At 47.6% G+C, this 11921-nt stretch overlaps 1 protein-coding gene across 1 annotated transcript; it reads right to left on the reverse strand.

Moving 5' to 3' along the window:
- Positions 1–8066: 8066 nt before the first annotated feature.
- On the reverse strand, positions 8067–11537 carry PtA15_12A142 (uncharacterized protein; the record flags this gene model as incomplete). The annotated part of the gene is made up of 6 exons (XM_053161722.1): positions 8067–8339; positions 8419–8594; positions 8665–10345; positions 10405–10538; positions 10601–11084; positions 11331–11537. The coding sequence occupies 6 exons, from the start codon at positions 11535–11537 to the stop codon at positions 8067–8069; spliced, it is 2955 nt and encodes a 984-aa protein (XP_053025711.1).
- Between the last annotated feature and the right edge of the window lie 384 nt (positions 11538–11921).

The following is an 11921-nucleotide window of genomic DNA, read 5'->3' on the forward strand; positions in this document are numbered from 1 at the left end:
TCAAGCCACTGGTACCAAATCTCAATCTCAAAACAACCAGACCCAAATTGAGGACAGCCCTGAAAAAGAAAAGACCAAGAATCTCATCTGGACGGCCAGTATGGAATGCAGCACACTTGAGATGTATGTGAAAGCGGTTGAATCGGGCAAGCAAGGCAAAGCTGGATTCAAACCCGAGGTACATCAATCTGTCGCAATTGAGCTGGAAAAAGAGTTCCCAGGTGTTGAATTCACCATTGGGAAGGTTAAGTCTAAGTTCAACCTGACCTTCAAGAAGATCTGGGATGCTTTTTTGGCTTGCAAAGGAGCAAGAGGTTTTGGTTGGAACAAGGCTGAATGCATGGTCACAGCCTTAGAAGATGTTTGGAACTCTTTCTTAGTCGTAAGTTTTCATTTCAAGCTCTGTAGGACAAGTTCATGCCTGACTCATTGAATCTTCCTAGTTGCACCCCAATGCAAAGCGATTCAAGAACACTCCCTTCCCAGAGTACAGTGACTTCCAAGTTATCTTCAAGGGAAACAAGGCGAGTGGAGTATTGTATTGCACATCCGGGAACAAGACTATCAATACACGTGCAGCGGCCATACCTTCTGGTGACAACGTGAATCCAGCTGAAGACTTGGAGAATGGAAACCAACCAACTCAGACTACTCAGACTCAGCGTCCGGGTGTCCGTCCTCCCTGCTGACACCGAGTGACCCCAAGCAACCAGTTTGAAAGCTTGATTGATTGTCTGGCTGAAGCATTCTTGGCTTCCAACCCTCAGCCCAAAACTTATACATCAACCTCACCAGTAAACCAAGCCCTCAAAAAATTCCAAGATGCTTTTGCCGTGAATTTCAGCCTTGATGAGCTTGTAGCCAGATTCAATGTCTTGCAAAACAAAGCCAACACAATCAATTTTCTTGCCATCCGCGCCGACGAGCATGCCCAGGCCTGGATAGAAAGGGAAATTGAACTAGATTTCCTTGGGCAATCAAAGATAAAAAGCTATCATGTATTTCTTCTGCTGATAAAATTCTGATTATCAATCTATCTGTGCAATTGTTTATCACAATGAAAATTTCTTGTAATTACAAGAGAATCATCTACATAACCTATTTCTTCTCAGTTTGAATGACTAAGGGCCCGTTTGGCTGCGCGGGGGCCAAAATCTCAATCTCTCAAGATCAGAATGTGCCCATGGGCAGATTCTGATCTCCCCCAATGACAGCCAGGCAGCCAAACATTCCCAGAATCTGTATCTGTGACACTGAGATCCAGATTCTACTGATCAAGGGTGTTTGGCTGCACAACTAGATATGCATGTACACCGGCCCCCTCTCACCCTCTTGATGGCCGGCCAAACTGGTCATTGAGAGGAATACACATCCTCTTGATGGCTGATTGAACCGGTGTGGAACTTCTATGCTAGGCGTGATCTGAGCTTGGAAGGAAAATGTAGATGTCACGGATAATGACAGACTACATGGGTGCTTGAAGGGCTGCCTTCCTTGAATAATCTTCTGGGAGAATGTACATTAAGAATTTATAGTGTGGTGCAATCTTTAGAACTATTCTTAATTATATCTGACTCTGAACCCTAGCTACCTGTGTTCAGTGCACAAGAGATGAGGAATGTTATATGTAAGGGATGTAAAGAGGAATGTTATATGTAAGTGATGTAAAAGAGTACTGTTATATGTAAGGGATGAAAAAGAGTAATGTTATATGTAGGTGATGTAAAGAGTAATGTTATATGTAAGGGATGAAGAAGAGGAATGTTATATGTAGGTGATGTAAAGAGGATTGTTATATGTAAGTGATGTAAAGAAAATTGTTTTATGTATGAAATTTATATATGTCAAGGGGGCAAGTTATATATATCAATTAATATTTCAAAATATTATAATTCAACTATTTACATCAAGTGATGAGTGCTAGTAATCTACAATATTACTATCAAGTGCAAACATGGGGAAAGAAGAAAACAGGAAGGGGCAGAAGCAACAATGGGCCACTACGCTACGCTACAGGCCAATATCCGTTAGTGTATCCGTGGTTATTTGGCGAGACAAATGGGGTATTGGTATCCCCAATTATAGCCCAATACACTAACAGTTAGTGTATCCAAAGTTTCTCATTGAAGATCTTGGGTATTGTTATCCAGAATAAACTCAAAATACACTAACAGGTAGTGTATTTCTTTTGGATAACCAACATTTCCCTGAGAGTTAGTGTATCAGAGTTAGGATAACAAACTTCTGCACTACAGTATCTGTTATTTCATGGTTTTTAGCCCCTAGAAAATGATTCTCAAAACATCATGTCCCAGATTTATTTTTTTTGTAACACAAAACCAACCTTTACTACCAAAAATATCAATACACTGAAAGTAATTTTATCATTATTTGCAGAGATAAACTGACAGTTATTGTATTTGTTATCAGGAATAACAACAGATAACAATCATGAAAATAGGATTTGGTTATTGTTAACCTGGCATATTTCAGCTACACTACCAATACAATAATAGCCAAAAAAGAATAACATCAAAAAGATGTATTGTTATTTCAATAAAATCAAGGATAACAGTATTATTTGTGTAGTGCAGTGGAAAAAACTAACAATACACTACACTATCAATACAGTTAGTGTATCAGCCCACCGTTGGCAGAAGAGTCCTCCTTTTATAGTAAATAAACTTGTCTGAGACTAGAAATATGTAGCTGAAAGATTCTTCTACTATGTGATGTGTACAGCTGTGTGAAATACAAAGGGCTTGGTATTTTACTATCTAAGTAGAAATTTATTTTCACAGAAGAGTGTATCAGATGTGATTATAATCTGAGAGTGGAAAATATTCTGAGATCTACTGTGTATCTACTGTATATATACTCTTATGTGGAAAATACATCTATGAGCTGTTTCTTGGAGGTGATTCTTGAATGTTACTATGAGATTTGTTACATGTCTGATACTTATGTAAAGAAATGTTACCAGTTTTCTGGGTGTGAAAATAATTTTGACAGCTGTGTGAAATTTAATATGGAGGTTATTTGTACTAAATATGTTTTGTATGTAGTTTGTACTGTATTTTAATATCAAAATATCCTATGATTTGATGTAGTTGATGGTTGATTGGTCTTACCACACCGGCCATTGAGAGGAGGACACACCCTCTCGATGGCAGAGGAGGACACAACCTCTTGAGGGCTGGTTGAACCAGTCATCAAGAGGAATACATCTCTTGATGGCTGGTTGAACCAGTCATCGAGAGGAATACACCTCTCAATAGGGGGGTTCACAATAGGATAAAAGTAAAATTTTAGAGTCAATTTTAAGGTCTTTATCAACAAATTTTTAAAAATCTGGCAAGGTGTACAGGACTGGGTATCCCCTGAGAATCAGAGAAACATCTTTATTTTTTAAAAAGTTGTTCATAAAGGTCTTAAAATTAGCTCTAAAGTTTTATTTTTATCCTATTGTGAACCCCCCTAATGGCTGGTTGAACCAGTCATCAAGAGGAATTGTTACAAGCTGCGCCCGCGCGCCGTAGACCATCTCAGGACATGTCATCTGGTACATACATGTCACAGCTCCACTACCATTAGTGTGAGCCGTGGGGAGATCCTTTAGCTCTCCCCATCTAGCAATTTACCTCTTAGCTAGAAAGACCCGCGCACCAGAACCCCCGACCCCCTCCTCACTGCATAGACCGACCCTAACATATTGCTAGATCTATTATCAGCAGGGACGAGGGACGAACACCAAAATCAAACGAAGGCACCAAGCCAGACCAGAACGCGCTAGAACCAGAATAACCAGAAAGGAAAAAGCCCATTGAGTCGCGACGAGATGGCGGATGACGTGGGAGCCCTACAACAACAGGTCGACGAGTTGATGGCCGTTGCGCAAGAGGAACGAGGCCTCAGACAACGAGCGGAAGTGGAGTTGGCAGCGGCGAGGGCAGGAGCGGTAGCCCCAGCGATGATCCCGATTGTACCTGAAGCCCCAGCAGCACAGGAAAACGGGACAACAGTGAAGGGCCCGAAGATTGCAGTTCCGGAGAAGTTCGACGGGACAAGGGGGGCGAAGGCGGAGGCCTATGTAACCCAAATCGGGTTGTACGTTATTTCAAACCCAAGACTGTTCCCGGACGACAGGAGCAAGATCATCTTTTCGCTCTCATACCTCACAGGACAGGCGACTAGTTGGGCCCAACCATTCACGGCCAAGTTGTTTGCGGGGACCGTGGTCTTATACCTGGGTCAATTTTACAATATCTTTATGTATAAAGAAGAAAAGGAAATTTTTATATTTCTCTGCATAGAAACACAGGAATAAATACCACAGTGGGGTTTCCAATAATCCAACTAACCCTTTTTCCTTTACAGCTCCTCCCTTCTTCTTGTATTTTCCCCTAGGTACACACCAGGGGGGAATCTGTGGCACTGTCCAGGGAGTGCCAAACCGTATGTTTCTTGAGCAACCCAGACTGATGTCAACTGCTGGAGCATGTGCAACTCAAGCTTGAACCCACATGGATGTAATTTTTAACTAAAGCTGATCTGATCTGTAACTGAATATGGTGGTTAAAACAGATTGTCACCTTTGCCAATATTTCAAGACTTCAGTTCAAATCAACTTGAATTTTATTTGAAGTCTTAGTAGGCTCTGGGCTTGTGTCATGGGCTACTGTCACAAATTGCAGATACTAGATAGGAAAACCATGATTCTTCTGCCAAATCCCGTGAGGTAAGATCCCAAAGTATAGCCATATAAGTCCTGCAGTAGACTGAAATTTGGACCAGTGCATATATTAGAATTTCAGGGAGGTTGAATTGAACCTCACAGAGCCCAATGTTTAATAATTTCAATTTAATGGCATCTCAAGACCTCCTGCGTGGTTGGGGTAGGCCCAATGGTGAATTATGCCTGGAGCCAGGTTGATCTGTGAAGTATGATGGTGGAAGCTTGTGGCTGTGGGCCCTGGAGTATGGACATGTAATATTCTCACTTGAGTCCTTGCTCTCTCACCAGTCCCTTTGCGCCATGATCAAACAGGTGCTGAATCTGGTACCAACTGCTCATACATAGTCCAGGTTAGCCCGGGGCTTGGAGCGCACTGTGCTCAGTCCGCTTGTCACTGGGGAGGAGTGCTGGAGTAAAACAGCCTGCAAGGGCTGTTAAGGGGCATCATTTCCCTGTCACTTGTGTGACATGTCTCCCCTGATGTTTGGCCAAACATTAGGGTGGACACAATGGTCCTTTGCAAACTGGTGTACACCCTGATTCTCGGCCGAACATCAGGGGAGACATGACCTTGTAATAATCACACCTGGTCATCAAGGGGAATAAAAAATCTTGATGACCAGATGTAACGGTAATAAAAAGGCCAGTACAGGTGCTAGTTATCAAGAGGGTAGCTCCTCTCGATGACCGGTACTGGTGCTGGTCATTGAGCGGAGTGGCAGCTCCTCTCAATGACAGGTTGGTACCGTTCATCAAGGGGAGTTAGAAACCATCTCAATGAGCAGTAAAGTGGGTCATCAAGAGGAGGTGATACTCCCCTCAATGACTAGTACAGCTGGTCATCAAGAGGAGCTGCCACTCTGCTTGATGACCAGAACCAACTGGTCATTGAGAGGAGCTGTCATTCTGCTTGACAGCTGGCACCAATTGGTCATCAAGAAGATGTGTAACTCCCTGATGACCAGTACTGGATTTCATTGAAGGGAGTTACAAGTCCTCTCGATCACCGGTCATCCGGAAGAGTTGTAACTCCCCTCAATCAACTCCTGTACTGGTCATTGAAGGGAGTATTAACTCCTCTCAATTAATGACCGTCCTGATCATTGGGATGAGTTATAACTCCCCTTGATGACCGGCACAGTAGGTCATTGAGAGGATGTACAACTCCTCCTGATGACTGATTTGTACTGGTCATCGGGATTCGTTGTTACTCCCCTCAATGACCAGCACAGAATGGTCCTCAAGAAGGGTTAAACCTTGCCTTGATGACCAGTCTGTCCGGTCATTGAGAGGAGCTGCAAGACTTACAAGGGCCAGCCAAGACCAGTCATCAAGAGGAGGTGTAACTCCCCTTGATGACCGGTACAGATGGACATTGAAGGGAGTCACCACTCCTCAATGACCAGCTAGGAGGTGCAACTTCCCCTTGATAGGTCAGTACTGGTCATCAAGGGGAGTTAAATTACCCCTGATGACCTTCCCCTTGATGGCCGGTCATACTGGTCACCAAGGGGAGTTACATTAACCCTGATGGATGACAGATAAAAGCCAGTCATCAGGAGGAGTTGTCACTCCAAGTCTCCCCTCAATGACCACCTGTACTGGTCATCAAGGGGAGTTACAACTCCTCCCAAAGGCTGGTACAGACCAGTCATCATGAGGAGTTTTTACTCCCCTCAATGACCAACTGTACCAGTCATCAAGGGGAGTTACAACTCCAGCGGGTACTAACAGGTCTTCCAGAGGAGTTTTTACTCTCCTCAAAAAACTGGGATAAAAGAATCATTGGCAGGAGCTGTGCTTCCCAACAGGCTGGTTCCTGTGCCTCCAACTAAACATAGACTACGCAGCAAAATTGTTGGACAAAGCCAACCCTGCCAGAAAAAAGAAGATAAGAGACTATTGTGACTTGCAGATAAAACTGTATACACACTTCATCTCAAAATGGCTTGGATGAGTGATTTCCAGTTGGCTTAAACACACAACATACCCATTTGAACATAAGTATTGCAGATGCTCTTGGTTGACAGAAAAAACTCAATGCTTATGGAGAGGGAATTGAACCTCGGTCATTGTCATGCTCTGCCAAATCACAATATGAAAGATAATGAAATCTAGACTTATGAGTAACATAGACTACAGTTGAACAAGCATTCATGAGGAGTGAATTGTGAGTTCAAACTATTCAACATATCAAATCATCATACTAACATGAAAGAGTTTCTAATGAGGTATAAAAACAATCAAACAAAAGTTTCACACTGACATTGAAATGAATTCAGACAATTTGACTGATAAAGTTACAGCCTGGCACTCCCTGGAGAGTGCCACAGATTCCCCCCTGGTGACAGCCTGCAGGTGTGTGTTATAACATCTGTAACCTAGAAGATAAGAGGATCTTTCCCTTATAAGCAATGGCGCTTGGCTGATTTTTGCCGCGTCCCCTTACTTATGTAAGGGTGCTAGTCCCGCCGCCTTCCGGTGTCAAGTTGGACTTTTTTCCACTACTTCCCCCCCCAAAGGCCACAGCATATGTACTTGTGCAAGATACAGCCATCAAGGCTGATTTGGTGGTAATTGCAAAACAGACAGAATGAGCGAGCTACAGGCTCTCGCAGTTGAACCAGGATTTTGCTTGCAAGAATCAGCCTTCAAGGCTGATTCACGGGTATCTATTGACTTGGGAGAGTTGGCAGACTTGGCGGCCAGTTGTCCCCCCAAGTTCGTGGGAACGCTGCTGCCGTCAATGCCATTGTCTTGGCGCATGCAAGACGGACGACTGTTGACAGAGCAACCTGTGGTAGTGTGAGGCTCACGTTCAGCTGCGCCGGAAATTCATCCAGCATGGTGATGGGTTCATAATTTACACTTGGTTTGAAACAGGTTGGAAACAGTTTTGGCCCCTGTATCTGCACCACCAAGATAACTTCTTTTGATTTCAAACTTCTTTGAAAACAACCCCAAAATTATCCCAAAACTGGTTTATAATGGGGCCCTTATAAGCTTGCGAGTAGTGTGTGCGAGACCAGCTTGCCACTCCCACCGAGAGCAGACTCATACAAATATTATTTCAGATCTCTATGTATGTATATTAAAAGCGACACTATATCAGAGGCGGACCGGACCGGGGCGCTCGAAGCCCGTCGGCCACCTCACACGTATGTATTACAAAGAGGAAGAAGAAAAAGAGGGCAGAGGAAGTATGTATCCGTCCCGACATCGATGATCCGTCTACACATATACACCAATACCGCCACAGATCCAAGAAAGAAAAAGGGCAAAAAGTGGCGGAAGAGAGAGGCAGAGGAAGGCGGGGGAGGGGGTGAGGAGGTTACGAATCAGCAGCGGCGGACAAGACCCGGGTCCTGAACCGATGGATGAGCGATTTCTTGACCGAAGCGTCGGCCCCAGCCTGTGACGCCTGGGTGAACAGGGGGAGCGGCTCCGGGGGACCGTCTTTTGCGGCAGCAGCAGCGGAAGAAGAGGGGTCGGCGGGAGGCCCAGGGACGGCGAGGGGGTCGGAGGCCGTGGTGGAAGGGCCGGGGTTGTTGGAGATCGAGTTATCGATCTCGATCTTCGTCGCCGCGAGCTGCAAGATGTCCTCCTATTCCTCGCAAAACCCACACCCATCCATCAGTCCCCCGCCCCATCCAAAAAGAAGTGAGACAGAGAGGACAACAGACCTCGATGGTGCCCTTCGAGATGAGCTTGTAGACGGTCACGTCGCGGGTCTGGCCCAGTCGATAGGCCCGGTCCTCCGCCTGTCGGTCGTTGTGGGGGTTGAAGTCCTGGTCGAACAGGATCACTGTGTCTGCCGCCATCAAGTTCAGACCCAGCCCGCCGGCCCGCGTCGATAACACTGCCCACCACAAACCGCATCAGCTACATATATGTCAAAGGTTGGGGAGAGGGGAGAGGGGGACGCTTACGGAAGACGGTGATGGTGGGGTCTTGGGTGAATTCATCCACCAAGGATTGCCGCTCCGTCACGTTTGTTTGGCCCGTCAGGACCACAAATTTCACGTTGAGAAGAGTGAGGACGACCTTCAGGATATCGAGCATCTGCGTGAACTGGCTGAAGATGAGAAAGCGACTATCGCTTGGTTTCGGCGGCTGTTTTCCATCACCAGTGTCCGAGTGCTTGTTGAGGCCGAGGAGATGCTGGAGAGTCTTAACTTTACCCGAGTTGAAGAACTCGTCTCTGGGCAGTTGGAAGCGCCGGAGGGACTTGTACTGGCCGCAGAAATAGTCTATCTCGTAGTCCGACATCACCTCGAGATCCTCGACGATCAGGTCCACCGAACAGTCGAAGAACGACACCTCGTTCAGACACCCCTTCGCGATCTTCCGGAGCATTGTTTCGTCGTATTGGCGTCGGAACAGTAAGGGGTGGTTCGAGACTTTGCGGAGCTCCATCAACACGTTCGTCGTCGAATTCGCAATCGCTTTCTTGCCCGGGCTTTTCTTTCCGGTGGCAGTGCCATTGCCTCCTAACAGGCCGTTCTTCTTGAAGCCTGCGATTTCCTCTTCTTCCTCCAAGTGTTCGAAGTCTTCATCGACGGATGAGTTGATGAGATACTTCTTGCTCTTCTTGACGAGTTGGTTGTAGGCCTCGGCTTGGCTGGGCTCGAGGTCGCAGTAGACGACCTTCTCGATCTTGCGGGGGAGCTCCTTGAGCACCTGAGTTTTCTTCCGACGGAGCACGAACGGACTCATCATCTTCTTGGCCCGGGTGATCCTTGTCTGAGCGAGCAGATTCACCTGGGCCTCCGAGGGCACCTTGAAGATCATCCGGAGGTCTTGCTGCGCTTGGCCGCCGAAGATCTTGGGCAGGATGAAGCTGAGCAGGGAGACCAGTTCCTGAAGGTTGTTCTGCAGCGGGGTCCCCGTGAGCAGGAGTCGCCACCCGACTTGCATCCGCATCAGGTCCTTGTACCGCTTTGACTGCGAGTTCTTGAGCTGATGGCCCTCGTCGTAGACGCAGGCATCGAAGCGCATCCGGTCGAGGAACTTCCGGTCCTCCACCGTCCCCGTCGCGATGTTATAGGTTGTGATCACCACGTCGAGATCTGGCATCGCCTTCAACTCGTAGCGCAGCTCCATCCGCTCCATCTGGGAGCCGTAGTACTCCCGGACGACCAGGTTCGAGCTGAAGTTGCCGAACTCCCGCTTCCAGTTCTCGAGTGTCGACGAGGGAACAACCACTAGATGAGGGCCCGGCTGGCCGGCAAGCTTCAGCTGGGAGAGGAAGCACACCACCTGCGCCGTCTTGCCCAGCCCCATCTCGTCGGCCAGGATACATGAGAGGCCTTTCGAGTAGAGCAGATTCATCCAGTTGATCCCCAACATCTGGTACGACTTGAGCGTGATCTTCTTGGGCACTGACGGGGGCTGTCTATAGATATAGTCCGCAAACGCTTTCCTCTCTTCTTCTGTCCTCAGCCCTTGGGCATCCGTCAGATGATCAACCAGATCCGTCGCGCCCTCTTCCTCGGTCTTGCCTGTCTCACTTGATGATTGTACTCGACCCGCCCAGATATTCATGATCGAGGACAGATCTTGTCCATGCTTTTCACATTTACTCAGCACTCGATCGACTTCGAAGTAGCCCTATTTCACGAAAACACAGTCAGCCGAGTGAGACTTTCAGGTGAGTGGATTGGTCTTACTTTCATCATGTCTTGGTAGTGGGTCAAGATTCCTGAATTGACGCCCTTCTTCTTTCGGAGTTTAGATCGCATATCTTCGGCGTCCTTGAACGGTCGGCAGCCTACGATCATCTTGGCCTGTTCCAATGTGCAAGCTGGATACATGTGTTAATGGGTGAAAGGGGGGTGGATGTGTGTGTGTGTGAGGATAACGTACCAGTGACAGCTGGCAGATCGGCCACGTCGCACGAGTTGAAGAACCGGATCGCGTCGTCCTCGGAGACTCTCTGATGGTGGTGGTCGTCCTCATCCGAGCCGGCCTCGGAGCGTGCACGTTTCCATTCGTCCTGTTCCGAGTCGAGGTTTGCTTCCTGATCATCATCTGAGCCGAGGTCGATCTTCCGTCTGAGCTTCTTGGTTGTCGGCCGAGTCTTGGGGCGGGAGATGACGGCGATGCTGCAGTCTGGGTCCGAGTCGGACTCGCTGGCCGAGCTGGAGGCCAGCCTGGGCCGTTTGTTGGCCGACTTCTTGCTGCCGACTGGGGCGATGATTGAGATCTGCTCGTCCGAGTCATCTGAGTCGATCTTCCTCCTCGTCCTTCTCGCCGGCCGTGGCTGGGCTTCTATTTCTTTCTCCTGCTCCTCCTCGGAGCTCTCGAGCGCGATTCGACGCGTCTTCTTCTTGATCTTATCGTTCTGAGACTTGCGATAGACTTGGGGTGATACTGTGAAGGCGAGTGGGTCGCTGGCTAATGAGGAAGCTTGTGAGGATGAGGCTGAAGGCGGTGGAGAGGTTGTTGTTGATGATGGGATGGTGATGGATTTTGAGGTTGAGTTGGGTTTGGATGTTTGAGGCTGAGCTGCGGATGATGATGATGATGGTTTTGGTTTGAGATGGTGGTGGATGCTGATCGGCTGTTGCAGGAGGAGGTCATCCTGGTCGAGTACTTCGATGCTCCCCTCGGCATCCGAGTCCTCTGATTCTGGGACGAGGGTCTTGTTACTGGCCGGCAGGGGTGGGCTGGTGGTACTGAGGTCGATGAGTTTGTGTTTGCTGGTGCTGATGTCCTTGCGGTACGACTCTGGCAGGTAGCTCGGCGGAACGATGAGTTTGTTGGTGTTTGGTTTCATGAAGTATTTTGAGGAGGAGGACATCGTTCGTGTTGCGTCTTGACTCTGGCTCGGTTCCTCTTGACCGTCGAGGTCCCTGTTGACCGTCGGCAGTGACGTCGCCGTGCTCGGTCGGCCTGACGAACGCACACCAACGGCCCAGCCCACCTGCCAATACGTCATACCCCAAGCACCACAACCAACAATTCCGTACATACATGGTGCAAAATTCAATCATACTTAGGAGTGAAAAAGGGTGATCCATCACAGTTGCAATCCTTGTCAGCAATCATGCCCCAGATAATATACCCACTTGATCACCAACTATACTTCTGTTGTCGTTTCTCTTGATCCAGGACCACAGCAAGAACAATATATCAGGAAGATCCGGACCCTGGAAACCCCCAGTAAAATGAGTGGCAGCAAAAT

This window comes from Puccinia triticina, chromosome 12A (genome assembly GCF_026914185.1).
Source record: "Puccinia triticina chromosome 12A, complete sequence".
NCBI lineage: Eukaryota > Fungi > Basidiomycota > Pucciniomycetes > Pucciniales > Pucciniaceae > Puccinia > Puccinia triticina.